Source organism: Cebus imitator, unplaced genomic scaffold (genome assembly GCF_001604975.1).
Source record: "Cebus imitator isolate Cc_AM_T3 unplaced genomic scaffold, Cebus_imitator-1.0 Scaffold54, whole genome shotgun sequence".
In the NCBI taxonomy this organism is placed as follows: domain Eukaryota; kingdom Metazoa; phylum Chordata; class Mammalia; order Primates; family Cebidae; genus Cebus; species Cebus imitator.
The window spans coordinates 4,576,117-4,590,907 of NW_016107369.1; the positions used below are offsets into that span (position 1 = coordinate 4,576,117).

The 14,791-nt window shown below is 53.0% G+C and overlaps 1 protein-coding gene across 4 annotated transcripts in view; it reads left to right on the plus strand.

Annotated features, from left to right (window-relative positions):
- The first annotated feature begins 3,415 nt into the window (after positions 1–3,415).
- LTBP2 (latent transforming growth factor beta binding protein 2) overlaps positions 3,416–14,791 on the plus strand; it is a 112,690-nt gene continuing 101,314 nt past the window's right edge. For all 4 annotated transcript variants that reach the window (XM_017528653.2, XM_017528654.2, XM_017528657.2 and 1 more), the window contains exons 1-2: positions 3,416–4,275; positions 11,928–11,998. In XM_017528653.2, coding sequence (XP_017384142.1) covers positions 3,785–4,275; positions 11,928–11,998 — 562 coding nt within the window. In that variant the 5' untranslated portion in view covers positions 3,416–3,784. The remainder of the gene's footprint in view (positions 4,276–11,927; positions 11,999–14,791) is intronic.

Consider the following 14,791-nt stretch of genomic DNA (forward strand, 5'->3'; position numbering starts at 1 on the left):
TTTTTTTTGAGACAAGTTTCACTCTTGTTGCCCAGGCTGCAGTACAATAGCATGGTCTCGGCTCACTGCAGCCTCTGCCTCCCGGGTTCAAGCGATTCTCCTGCCTCAGCCTCCCAAGTAGTTAGGATTACAGGCATGCACCACCACACGTGGCTAATTTTGTATTTTTAGTAGAGACAGGGTTTCTCCATATTGGTCAGGCTGGTCTCGAACTCCCAGTCTCAGGTGATCTGCCCACTTCAGCCTCCCAAAATGCTGGGATTACAGGTGTGAGCCGTCTAGCCTGTCCCAGTTTCTCTCTCTTAAAATGGGTCTAATGATACCAGCCCTCCCCACTTGATGGGATTATCGAGTCCTTTATTCAGTTAGCCATCCATTTCACCCATATTTCTTGGCTGTTCTATGTTCTGCAGAAACAGTAGTGAGCAATGCAGACAAGATATCTGTTGCTTTAGAGCCACCCTTGTGGTTTGGGAAGTCAGACAATAAATGATTTTACAGGTTGTTGAACGGGACTTTTCCTCTGTTCTTAGAATATCTGCTAAAGCCACAAAGACAGAACAATGAGGGCTAAATATTCTTGCATTCTGAAGAGAAGTACTAGACACCTTACCAAGGCAGAACAAGTTCAACAACAATCAAACCACATCCCTCTATTCCAGTCTACAAATGAAAGGGATTGAAGAAAGTCGCTGAAGCATAACATTGTTGCATTTGTGGGCAGGGCTGAGGGGAAACACGTGAAGGGAGCTCCCAGAGAGAACCAGTCATCTGGAGGCTGCGTCCCTATACCTGTCCCCCCACTGATGCTGGCTACGTTACTGGGCGTTGCGGGGACCTCAGTACAGTAAAGTACAGCAAGATAGTTCATGGGAGAACCCAGCATATGTCTTTAGGAATTGAGGACGTATATAAATGAAGAGGCTTGTGTGCACTTCCTGTCTGGAGAATTCTGATCGTGGATCCTGGCTGGAGTGGCCTGTGTGGGCAAGGTGAGAAGGGGGCAGGGTGAGGAGCAGCCAACTCACCACTGTTTTGCCTGGCATAGGGGAGACAGTCCTATGAGAGACAGAGGATGCAGGGGTCTGTGAGAGGTTGGCCAGAGAGTGCTTTGCTATGGCAACTCAGAGTGGAGGTCCTGTAGAGAACCTCCCAAGAACCCACATACGTGCCCATGAAAAAGCCAGCGCTCGGCACCTGCCAACCAAGGGTACCTGTCGCATAAGACTTTGCTACTTTTCCTCTAACACCTCTCCCCCAGCCTCGACAAAGAGGAGCTACAGCAGAAAAGGAAGGTCAGAAAAACAGACCACACCCCACTCTCGCCACTGCAGGATCTCTAGCTAAAGGACAGGCCAGTGAGGGAGAGGAGGACTATTAAATGGGACATTAGATCGATTAACTTGGATGAGGTTTTGATCTGGACAGGAGCAAACTTTTTGTGCCTGAAAATTCTTCTTCATTATAGAAATAGAACCGTTCTTGTGTCTGGTGGGGATGACCTCTCGAGCCAAGGACTCTCTCTGAGATGTCATTAAGGGTGGGGAAGGGAAATTTATCATAACATGGTTGAAGGTAGTCATGGAGTACTTTCTGGATAATCCCTCCTCAGGTTCAGCCCATTTAAAAACTCAGTTACACGAACAAACAATTCAATAACAAGATGATGTGAACTGTTTTATGAAGATGAGGCAGGGTGGTGTGTTAGAGTGATGAGGAGTGAGGGAGGGCTGCTCTGGATTGGGGGTCAAGGATGGCCACTCCAGGAGCTGATATTTAATTTGAGAGAAGCAGTGATGAGAAACTATCCTCTAAACATATTGGAGAGGAACCTTCCAGGTAGAGGGAAGGGGGCATTCACTTGGCTTGTTCAAGGAGCATAGAGAGAGGGCCAAGGCAGCACAGTGTGCTGGGTAACGGAGAGCAAGAGGCCAGATGAGATCAGAGGGGGGTAGCCGGCCAGGGCTTTCTAGGCCAAGGTCAGGGGTCGGGGCTTTATTCCAACAGTAGCTATTACCTGGGGCTGTCCTTTGTGTGGCGTGGGAGGTTGTGAACTGGTGCCCGCCTGCCAGCTCCTTTGCTCTGCCTCTTTGGGAAATAGGCTGTACACATGTGCCAAGGGCAGCCCTATTGACCCAGGCCTTTAGGCTGTAGGGAGGGGGAACGGGTGAGAATGGTGTGCTGATCATTGGAGACACACAGTCGGTGGCGATCAGCATTCCCACACTCCTGCCTGCCTCCCTGCCAACACTAGAAGACGTGAGTGCACACACTGGGTTAATCAAGGTTCACTGAATCCCCCTCTGGGCAATTCCCCAGAGAGTGAGGGGCTGGAGTGGGAGTCCGGGAATGGACTCAGCCAGAGGCAGGAGGCCTGGATTCCATTCCCTCTTTCACATGGGCGGTCTCCTTGAGTGACTTAAGAGGCTCCATGTCTTTGCCTCTGTGAAAAAGAGGACTCCTTGGCCGGGTGCAGTGGCTCACGCCTGTAATCCCAGCACTTTGGGAGGCCAAGGCGGTTGGATCACCTGAGGTCTGGAGTTCGAGACCAGCCTGACCAACACAGAGAAACCCTGTTTCTATAAAAAAAAAAAAAAAAAAAAAAAAAAAAAAAAAAAAAAAAAAAAAAAAAAAAAAAAAAAAAAAAAAAAATTAGCTGGGAGTGGTGGCAGGCGCGTGTAATGCCAGCTACTCAGGAGGCTGAGGCAGGAGAATCGCTTGAACCCAGGAGGCGGAGGTTGCGGTGAACCCATGCCACTGCACTCCAGCCTGGGCGACAGAGCAAGACTCCGTCAAAAAAAGAAAAGAAAGAAAGGAAGGAAGGAAGGAAAAAGAAAGAGAAAGGAAAGAAAGAAGGAAAGAAAGAAAGAGAGGACCCCTCTTCTAGCAGCCGCCATCACCGCGCCAGGCCTAGGAGTGACCCTGACGCCACGGGCAGGGGACTGAGATCCAGAGCGAAGGCGGCGGCGGCGGCGCCAGGGCTCTGCAGCCACCGGAGCGCCAGGGCCGCCATTTCCGCCAGGGGGCGCTCCTGGGACTTCCCTGCCCCCGCTCCCGCCCGCCCTGCGGAGGGCGCCCCCGGCGGCCAGGGCTCAAGCGGAGAGGCCAGCGGCCCTGTCCCCCTACGTGGGCCTCGGCGCTCTTCCCGGCCTCCTTCAGACCTGCGAGGCTGCAGCCTGGGTCGCCCGATCGGGAGCCGGTCCCTGAGGCGAGGGGCAGGAGAACGATTCGGGGCAGGTCTGCAATTCGAACTTGCCCGGGGCAGGAGAAAGGCGGCCCGGTGTCCCGGTAGTGGCAGGCGCCATCTGCCCGACCAGCGCCCGGGTCAGCCCCGCGCCGCCCCCTGCTCCGCACGGGTTAATCCCCCTCGCCGCCCGCTCGCTTCCCGGTGCCAAAGTGGGTGTTGCTGGAATGCCTCGCTCCCTCTCCCGTAATGAGGGGGCTGAGCTGTCCCTCCGAGGAGGGGGCCTGGTGTGGATAAAAGAGACGAAAAAGCAGGGGGAGGTTTCCAAAAACAAAATCGTCCGAGTCCCCTTCAGACGGCTGCAGGCACGGGGAGGAGGCGCGAAGGTGCCGCGGCAGTGCGAGCCCCACTGGAGTCGGAGCGCGGACACGAGGTTCGGGGCGCGCAACCCTCGCTCCGCGGAGAGCCGGACTCCCAGTCAGCCGCTTCGGGGCCCCCTAGACTCGGAGAAGCCGGGAGAGCAGCCCGGGGCGTCCCGCGCGCCGACCACAAAGCTCTTCGGGGTGCCCGCGCGCATCGCTCTCCAGCCGCCCCCGCGCCATGCCGCGGACCGAAGCCCGCAGCCCCGCGCGCGCCCTGTGGAACCCCTGGAGGGGCTTCCTGCCGCTCACCCTGGCTCTCTTCGTGGGCGCGGGTCATGCCCAAAGGGACCCGGTGGGGAGATACGAGCCGGCTGGCGGAGACGCGAATCGACTGCGGCGCCCGGGGGGCAGCTACCCGGCAGCGGCAGCAGCCAAGGTGTACAGTCTGTTCCGGGAGCAGGACGCGCCTGTCGCGGGCTTGCCGCCGGTGGAGCGGGCCCAGCCGGGTTGGGGGAGCCCCAGGAGGCCCACCGAGGCGGAGGCCAGGAGGCCGTCCCGCGCGCAGCAGTCGCGGCGAATCCAGCTACCTGCGCAGACCCTGAGAAGCACTCCCCTGGGCCAGCAGCAGCCGGCACCCCGGACCCGGGCTGCGCCGGCTCTCCCGCACCTGGGGACCCCACAGCGATCCGGGGCTGCGCCCCCAACCCCGCCGCGAGGGCGGCTCACAGGGTGAGCACGGGAAAGGGAAGTTTGGAGGGTGCAGAGGGGAGCCAGGGCTCATTTGTGGAGGGGCGTGCAGGCGAGAGGAGAGGGCGCCGCACTCAAGCCCTAGTCCCTCTGTCTTTAGTACTTCGGGGAAACAGCCCCGAGGTTCCAAAGCCGGGACTGGAAGATTTGATCCGCTTTCGAAGAGTTGAAGGCAAAGATAGATCATCGTCCACAGCCTTTCCTACCAACTCTCCCGGAGCCCCGACGTTAAATCCTTTCGCAAGGCGCCTCTCCACTCGCCCGCGTTCCGCCTGCCTGCAACTAACCAGCTCTTGTAGACGCCAGCAGCGCTACCGGGACCCGAGAGGCAGCGGGAACAGGGCAGTGGGGTGGGCGCTCCAGGCTCTTGAGGCGCAGGGGAGGTTGAACCGGCTCAGGGCACGGGTGGGCGGAGGCGTAGGGGGCCCCATGGCGAGAAGGTAGATGCGTCTCCGGGGAAGGGTGCTGGCAGTGAAGCTGGTGCCCCGGGACAAATGTGTACATTGGGGCGTGGGTCGGCCCGCGCACGCCGGGGCTGGATGTGGACGTGGGTGTGAGCTCTGGGCACTTTGGACAGGAAGCCTGTCCCCGATGTGGCTGCGGGACAGTGGGCTCGTGGAGAATTGGATGGGTGTGCCCTAGGTGTAAGCGCGGCTTGCGCGCGTTGCAGGGCTAAGCCTCCCCACAACCCCGCAATTTCCTTTTTTGCTCTCCTTGGGCACCACTCCCTGCCCGCCGGGGTCGCCGTCGCAGAGTGAGAAGATGCCCCAGCAGCCCCACCCCCAATCGGATCTTCATGGCTGGGGGTGTGCTCCACCTTGCCTGAGTATGACGGTTGTCTCTGGAATGAAGGGCACTGAGCCCTGGGCAGTGAGGGGCTGGGTGGGGACACCATCGGGAAGTCTGGGAAGGGCTTTGGCAGCCTCTCTTTGCCTGGGCCGATTTGCCGGTTGGGCTTACTCCTGGGGGAACAGCATGAAAGATACTTGTACCCCGAGTCCTACTCCAGGGACCTTCCGCTTCACAGCCTTGGCGCTCTTGGTTTTCCTTGGCTGGAACACTTCTCATATTTCAGCAGGATTCACGCTCTGTTTCTTTCAGATTTCTGCTCAGAGTGGCCTTCTTTGGCCACTCCTGCCCCTTCCTCTTTCTCCCTTCACCCTGGTTTATGTTTCTTCATAGCATTTACTCAATCTGACATGTTCCATTTCTATTGATGTGTTTCTGGCCTGGCCTCCCAGCCCACGCTAATGCAAGCTCTATGCAAACAGGGACTTCGTTGTGTCCATGTTTGTGTCACTTGTGCCTAGAATAGTGCCTGCACTATTGGTATTCTCTCGGTATCTGTTGAATGAGTGAATGAACTCCCTGCTGCCGGTGGAAGGCCCAGCTTCAAGCAGGCAGAGAGTAGACCCATACATTGCCAAGTCGCTTACTCGTAGGATTATTCAACAAGCATTAGTGGAAAGCACCTGCTGTGTTGCAGCTTTTTTCTTTCCTGATCTGTGCAAGTGAATGCATGCTTCCAAAGATTCTGCGTGCAGAGCATGGGAAAGAGGATGGAGGTTCAGAGTCCAAGGCATTGTTCCTGCTGGGAGAGCAACCCACTTAGGTAGAATCACGTTGAAGAAATGAACAGATGCTTTCTAGTACTGGAAGCTTCCTGTTAAGTGCAAAGGAGTGGGGCAATTGTGGCTGAAGAGCTGAGTAGAGGGACCTGTGACCTGGGGTCCCTGGGGCTCTATGGGCAGCATGTGGGGAAGCAGAGGGGAGGTGGCAGGAGGGGGCCTGGAGGTGAGGGTGGCGTGCAGCTGTAGCGCTGCCCAAGGACAAGGGCTTGTTACTGTTGGCACTAGCCCAGGGGTAGATAGCACTGCAGCTCTGGTGTAGGGGAACCCAGAGACATAGCTTGGGCTGGAGCAGGGAGGAGCTTGTCCTGCAGGCATTCAGGTGCAGGTGAGGTGCGGGGGAAGTGGGGAAGTGGAGCGTCAGGGCTGGAGGGTACACTATTAGAAGTCATGAAATGATGTGGTGAGGAGCAAAGTAAATTGTCACCACAACAGGGCTGGTGGATGTGAACAGGCGTGTGAAGACATGGGCTGGGTGCCACCTGCTGTACACAGGTGCACCCATCACGTGACACACTGGTCAGGCTCCTCCTCCAGATTGTCTTCTGCAGCCTTGATATAAAGTGGGTTCCCTGACACTCCAGTCAGCCGCTCTGCGTCAGCTGGGGAGGACCTGAGTGGTCATCTTGTTTATTCATTTCCTCCACCCTGGTTCCTTCTGGCTAATGGCTTCGAGTCAGGCTGATCAAGCGGCCGTTCATTGCCTTGTGAGCGGCAGACAACCAGGGACCAAGTGCCACCTGCTGGTGAATCTTGGAACTGCATCACTGCTACAGGCGCTGCTTCATTCATTCAATCAATACTTTGGAAGGACTTCTATGCCCAGGCCCTATACTGGATCCTAAGGATACAGCAGTGACCAAGACAGGCAGATTCTGTCCTTACGGAACTTTCAGTGTAGTGAGGATTTATTGTACATAATAAAGACTTGTTAAGCTTGTGCCAGGCTTGATGCTAGGTATCTGGCATACAGCAGTGACCAGAGTGGGCACAGTTTCTACATTAATGAAATTTACAGTCTATAGGGTTTCCCCTCTTTTTTTTTTGAGATGGAGTCTCTTGCTTTGTCGCCTAGGCTGGAGTGCAATGGCACCATCTCGGTTCACTGCAACCTCCACCCCCCAAGCTCAAGTGATTCTCGTGCCTCAGCCTCCCGAATAACTGGGATTACAGGCGAATGCCACTGCACCCAGCTAATTTTTTGTGTTTTTAGTAGAGGTGGGGTTTCGCCATGTTGGCCAGGCTGCTCTCAAACTCCTGACCTTAAGCACAACACCCACCTTGGCCTCCCAAAGTGCTAGGATTACAGGTATGAGACACTGTGCCCAGCCTCTACAGGGGTTCTTGAACTAGCCTCACTGCATACCACCTGTATAGTATTTTTCTCTATCTTTCACTCTTGTTCTGTTATTATTTTTCTTTAACTTTATATTCTGTTAAAATAACAGGATTTTGTGTTTTATCTGTTTTAAAGTATATTATGAAGTTTTACAAATGCACTAAAAGGTATTGAACATAATATAACTTACAGTCTAGCTTTATCAAATCTTAATATTTTGGCATATTTTGCTTCCAGTTTTTTAGTTGACATTTCCTCTATAAATTGCCCCCCTCCCTCCCCAGAGTTAACCACTACCCTGAATTTAATTGATTCCAATAGATTTTTTACAGTATTACTATAGATACATGTATCCACAAAATATACAATGTTGTTTTGCATATTTTAAACTTAGATAAGTGATGCCACATTTCCTTATTCTTCTGCAATTTATTTTTCTCCTCTCCATTAGATTTTTGAGATTTAACCATGTTAATATAATTAGCCCAAGTTTTAACTGTTGTATATTATTCCTTTGTCTGAATATTACCACAGTTATTCATCCTCCTGTTTTTGGACATTTAGATGAATTACATTTTTTTGCTATTACAGGCAGTGCTCCACTCATTTTTCTCTATAAATAAATTCATAACTGAAAGGAAACTTTGTATCATTTTAGTAAGTTGAAAGCAGTACCACTTGTTATAAAGAGAAGGCAATTGTAGGAAAATTGAAAGGAAAACAAAATGTTCTTAGGTTCTAGTCAGACATCATTCATTATTTTAGGAAGCTCAACCCTGTGACAAGCTCTCTCTATTGGAAAGGGGGACTCGCATGTACTGAGGGGAGGACCTGGCGTTTTTCACTAACCTAATTAGGTTAGGACAACTAAAAAGAGAATCACTTTCTCATCATGTAACTCAGATTGTCGAATGTTGCGATCTGTGAACCTAAAATGCCTTTCCTATCTTCAGTGTGGCTCATCCCACTTTTTGTGAAACTCCAGAGTAAATGAAGCAAAGAAGTATTAATTGTATACTATGTGTTGGGCACCGTTAAACTCTAGAGGCACAAAGAGAAATAAGAAAGAAACCTTGAGATACCCAAGACCAAGATACAACCAGTGACCTTAGACAGGTCATACTAAATGATCCTAGTAGATAGAGAATGAAGGAAGGCTGGGGAGATGTCACAGGATGGGTTTTTTTTTTTTTTTTTTTTTGACAGAATCTCACTCAGGCTGGAGTGCAGTGGCGTAGTCTTGGCCATTGCAACCTCTGCCTCCCAAGTTCAAGCGATTCTCCTGCCTCAGCCTCCTGAGTAGCTGAGACTACAGGTGTGTGCCACCACGCTTGGCTAATTTTTTTGTATTTTTAGTAGAGATGGAGTTTCACCATGTAGGTCAGGATGATCTCGATCTCCTGACATCGTGATCTGCCTGCCTTGGCCTCCCAAAGTGCTGGGATTATAGGCATGAGCCACTGTGCCTGGCCCAGGGGAGGTTTTATACAAAGAAAGTAACATCTGCTCTGGAAGTCTTGGAGTATGAAAAGGATTTCAATTAGTAGACCAAAGAGTGAAGGCATTGTAGGCAGAGAGAGTAGCCCAGGCAAAGGCATCAAAGTGAAAGCCGCAGGGCAACTGGGGAGCCACAGACCTTGTATCCTTGGAGGAACAAAGCCTTGGTTGTAGATGGTCGTGGAGACTAAGTGGGGATGATGGGGGCAATTAGACTGCACAGGCAAGTAGGCACGTGGGTGCCAGGGGACTTTGTAGAGGCCAGTGGAGGGCGGTGGGAGGTTTTTAACAGAGGACTAGTGTGATCGGGTTTGGCCCAGGTGGAACGGCAGCTCTCCCAGGCTGCTAGCCAGGTGTGTTCCCTACAGTGATCTGGATACCGGGTGAATGTGTGCTGAGTGATGTCGACTGGAAGACGTGACTCCAAGGATCTCTGAGAGGCACCTTCTAGGGTGTCAGAGCGATTGAATTGTATATCCTGGCTATTCAGGCTCATTTGCTCTCTCTGCTAGCCAGAGCTCACTGAACGGACAATTCCCAGCTGGTCACCTCCCTGGCCCTGCACCCAAGACTTTAATATTGGCCTGTAGGGATCCTCAGAGTCTCTCCTTGGGAACCTGAATCTCTCTTGAGAGCCCTACCAACCCCAGCCTGGCCCCTCTGTCTGGCAGCCTTTGATTCTGGCCAATCCTCACTGTGGCCGCTACATCCCTTAGGGCTCTACTCTGTGCAGGCAAAGTAGGGCTGGCCCCTGCCCTCCCACAGTCCCCTGAAAAGCCATCCTGAGGGCAGCTGGGGTGATGGCTGGCTAAGGGGGCCTCCTTGGGCTGGGCTCCATGCCACGACCTCCCAGCCAGGCAGGCTCCTGCGTCCATGCTGTCTGGGTTCCCACAGGCCCTATTTCTTAGAAAATTCCCAGGGCATGGGATCTGTTTCCTCTCAAAGACCTCCTAGCCCCACAAGAGGACTTGTCACCACCACAAGAGGTAGTGACGCACAAATGGGTGAGTAGTTTCCCCTTCCACTGGGGCGCACCCCCAGAAACTCTGGGTCTGATGAGCAGCACTTTCCCTGTCCCCAGTGACATGGGCCCTGAGGTAGCCAGGAAGCTGTTGATGGCGGTCGCCCAGAGAGGCTTTGAGGTGGGCTGAGTGGCACAACTCTTGGCTGGCAGAACATTCTGGGAGCTCCCTGGGAGGGAGGCAGCACCCCACAACTTTGGGCCAAAGGGCCAGGAATGGGCCTCAGCGTTTTCAAGCTGCAGGAATTTATTTTGAATTCTTCATAAGACTCCAAAAACCACATAAGCTTTGGGGTCCACTCAAATGTCAGACAAACTCCTAAGTGGGACCAGATGTCGCCATGCTGGCCGCAGAGATCACAGGAACAGCCGCCCTGCTCTGTCCTTTGCCTGTCCAGCCTCTGCACGTCTCCCTCCCCTCTCACCCTCCAGTTCCAGTGCCCAGTGACGATTTCTGATGAGAAGGATGTAAGCCAGAGCCCGGCCCAGCTTGGGCCTCTTGTCGCTCCCTGGAGGTGTCCAGGAGAAGCCCTTCTAGGGAGTCGCCCTGGTCTAGGCATGAGGGTCTTTAGCTGCAGAGTCAGGGCTGGGTGGAAACTTCTGGTGTTGCCAGAGTGCCGCAGACACCTGCAGGCAAAGTTTGAAGAGCTGGGTGAGTGCCCAAAACTGCAGGTCAGTGTCTCATGGGGGTGCCCTCAGAGCCAGCAGCAAGGAGTAGCTGAAGGGACGGGCATGGTGGCTCACACCTGTAATCCCAGCACTTTGGGAGGCTGAGGTGGATGGATCACCTGAGGTCAGAAGTACGAGACCAGCCTGGCCAACATGGTGAAACCCTGTCTCTACTAAAATATTTTAAAAACTAGCCAGGTGTGGTGCAGGCACCTGTAATCCCAGTTACTTGGGAGGTTGAGGCAGGAGAATTGCTTGAGCCTGGGGGACCGAGGTTGTGGGGGACCGAGGTTGCATTGAAGCTAGATCTCCCCATTGCACTCCAGCCTGAGCGATAAAAAACAAAAGGAGTAGCCGAGGGAAGAACTCGATTTCCCTATACAGTTAGTCCTGCTTGCCTCTCAAATAAACATTGTGTCTCCAAATAAAAGTTATGCGGAGGCAGCTTAACCCACACCCCAGCCCCATCCTCGTACCACCTTGAGTCCTGTTCCTTCAGTGTCCACTCAGGGCTCAGCCTTACCACGCACCAGACTGCCGGGGGCTGAAACTCCTCAGTGTGCATTTGTTGGCAGGTGACATCTCGTATAAACTTGAGACTGTTTTATGTGTGTCTTCCAGCTTTCCTCGGATGGTCAGCATTGGTAGGACAAGAACAAGGCCAGGCGTGTGGCTCACGCCTGTAATCCCTGGCATGGATATTGGGAGGCTGAGGTGGGCGGATCATGAGGTCAGGGGATGGACACCATCCTGGCCAATATGGTGAAGCCCTGTCTCTACTAAAAATACAAAAATTAGCTGGGCATGGTGACACACGCCTGTAGTCCCAACTACTCAGGAGGCTGAGGCAGGAGAATCTCTTGAACCCAGGAGGTGGAGGTTGCAGTGAGCCAAGATCATGCCACTGTACTCCAGCCTGGTGACAGAGTGAGACTCTGTCTCAAAAAAAAAAAAAGGGGGTGTGTACCGCGGTGTGTGTGTGTGTGTGTGTGTGTGTGTGTGTGTGTGTGTGTGTGTATGTGTATGTGTTTTATGAGAGGTAGAGTTGGAGCATGACTTAGAGTTGGGCCAACCCAGGTCTGAATCAGGCTCCAGCACTTACCTGCTGTGTGGAATTCGGAAGTCACTGAACCTCTCTGAACCAACTTATTAGCTTTAGGATTGCTGCCGTCGTTGACCGAGCAGACTGCCTGCTTTATGTCAGATGTTAAAATTCCGACCCCACTTAACCATCATAACAACCCAATGAAGCAGCTAGTGTTATCTCCATTGTACAGATGGAGAGAGCGAGGTTTCCCAAGGACATGTGGAGAATGACAGAGTCAGGGTTCAGTCTTAGATTTGCATGTAGAATGGGGACAGCCTTCCCAGCCTCTCCCTGTTCCCCAGGCCTGTAGAAGGTGGGACTGTCGGAGGGGCTGTAGGAATAGTCCCCAGCTCTGAGCATCCTTGGGTTGACTCTGTTTTGGTGACCCCACAGGAGGAATGTCTGCGGGGGACAGTGCTGCCCAGGATGGACAACAGCGAACAGCACCAATCACTGTATAAAACGTGAGTGCCTCCCCGGGTGGTAGACACACCGCTGTATCAAACGTGGTGTGCCATTCCACACCCTACTCCCCAGGCTGGCCAAGCTTAGGGACTCCAGAACCTGAAGCAGAAGTGTCTTTCCTAGTCTGCGTCCTGAAGATGCATTCCCTCTTTGGAGTGGAGGCAATACCCAGTGGCAGGGAGAGGGTTTAAAAATGCCTCCAGCTGGGGCCGGGAGCGGTGGCTCATGCCTGTAATCCCAGCACTTTGGGAGGCCAAGGTGGGTGAATCACTTGAGGTTGGGAGTTGGAGACCAGCCTGGCCAGGATGGTGAAACCCTGTCTCTACTAAAAGTATAAAAATCAGCCGGGCGTGGTGGTGGGTGCCTATAATCTCAGCTATTCGGGAGGCTGAGACAGGAGAATTGCTTGAACCTAGGAGGCAGAGATTGTAGTGAGCTGAGATTGTGCCACTGCACTCCAGTCTGGGCAACAGAGTGAGACTCTTCGAAAAGGAAAAAAAAAAAAAAAAAAAAAAAAAAAAAGAGGTCTGGGCACAGTGGCTCACACCTGTAATCCCAGCACTTTGGGAGGCCAAGGTGGGCAGATCACTTGAGGTCAGGAGTTCAAGACCAGCCTGGCCAGCATGGTGAAACCCCTGTCTCTACTAAAAATACAAAAAATTAGGTGGGCATGGTGGCAGACGCCTGTAATCCCAGCTACTTCGGAGGCTGAGGCAGAGAACTGTGTGAACCCGGAAGGTGGAGGTTGCAGTGAGCTGAGATTGTGCCAGTGCACTCCAGCCTGGGTGAGAAAGAGAGACTCTATCTTGGAAAAAAAGAAAAAAAAAGCCTCCAGCTGGAAAATCACTGCTCCTGTCTTCAAATCTTCCTGCATTCTTCCTGCTGCCCTACTGTGTTTGACTCACTCACCGTCCCGGCAGGGTCTCAGGATTCCGCATGCATCTGTGTTCTGCAGAAAATGCTTGGCGCAGAGCCTCTGCCTCCCACATTTCCAGGGTCACCGTTCATGTAGCATGTGATGAGCATCCACCTCTCCCCTGGCGGCTGGCCCAATGGCCCTGACCTCTGTTAAGCACTCTACCAGGAGGGTCAGATGACACAGCCTGGAGCCGTCTCCCCTTGGACTGCTCTGATGCCTGGCAGGCTGGCTCAAAGGAGAGAAAATCATCTTATTTTGTGGAAACAAAGGAGTGAGTTGGGAAGAGCTAGAGCCTCCGTGCCCAAGCCTTTTCCACTGATGGTATCAGGGGCATTCGCAACAGCACGAGCTGGGACCTTCATAGCACTCACTTCGTGCACGGTGTACTTTAAACATCTTCTGTGGCGGATGGATGAGGAAGGTGGAGTACAGTCCGGTAACCTGCCCAAGATCACGTGTCAGAAAAAGGAGAGCTAGGATTTCAATCCAGACAACCTGACTCCAGGGTCAGTCTTCTTAATACCTATACCCTGCTGCCAGGTATCTTACATTAATTTCTGGGCCTTGCTTTCTGTATCTGTGATCTGGAGGTGATGGTACTATTGCTGTCACTGCTCCCGCTCCTGATACTATTATCTAATAACTGAGTATGTACTAGTGCCCACCAGTGCGCTAAGCTCTTCACATGCATCATCTTAGTTTGACCTGTCAATCATCTTATGAAGTATGTGTACACTTATCATCGTGGTTTACAGATGAGGAAGCTGAGGCTTGGGTTGCTTAGGAAACACAGCCAAGGCTACACTGCTGCAGGTGCTGAGCTCAGGCTGTACCCAGGCCAACTGATTCCAGAACTCCAGCCTTGAATCTCCAGGGCTCCCTTGCATCCTGACACCAGTGGGGGCTGGGCATTCCAGAGTGTAGAGTTCCCACAGATCACAGCAGATAGGAGAGTTTGAGGGATCCCCTTGGATCTTTCTCCTTCCTCCCACAGGCCCCTCTTGGATCCACATAAGCTCCCCAGGAACTCCTCCTGACTGTCCTGCAGGTGGCTGCCCCTGCCTCTGCCAGTCCCAAGCCTGGCTGCAAAGCCTCAGTCTCACCAGCTCCCTTCCTTCAAGGACCAGCCCCAGGCCCTTCTCCATAGGAGGGCTTCACAGTTAGCAGTCCAGGTGTGTGACAAAACATGTCATGTTCCCAGCACCATGGATGCCCTCGTCTGCGGTTGTCCTGACACCCCGCATGATGGGTTGTGACGCCACTGCTCTCATTCCCGCAAGGCTGGAGATGCGGGTTCACCAAGCTCTTGGCTTCTGCCTCGGGCCTCGTGGCCCTGACCCTCTGCCTGTCTGAAGATGCAGCTCAGGCAGGATCGCTCCTAGGATCTCCAGATAACAGAACCGGAGCCAAAAACTCAAAAACAAACAACGAAGCAGATCTGCCTGCACACCCTTTCCTTTTCAGGGAACCTGGATGCATGGCGGCTCTCAGAAGTCAGGCCCTCTGTGGTCAGGGACAGACAGGTGGGCGAGAAACACGTGTCTCTTAATATTTTATTTTATTTTTATTTTAAAAAATTTTTAGGGCCGGGCGCGGTGGCTCAAGCCTGTAATCCCAGCACTTTGGGAGGCCGAGGAGGGTGAATCACGAGGTCAAGAGATCGAGACCATCCTGGTCAACACGGTGAAACCCCGTCTCTACTAAAAATACAAAAACATTAGCTGGGCATGGTGGCACGTGCCTGTAATACCAGCTACTGAGGAGGTTGAGGCAGGAGAATTGCCTGAACCCAGGAGGCGGAGGTTGCGGTGAGCCGAGATCGCGCCATTGCACTCCAGCCTGGGTAACAAGAGTGAAACTCCGTCTCAAAAAA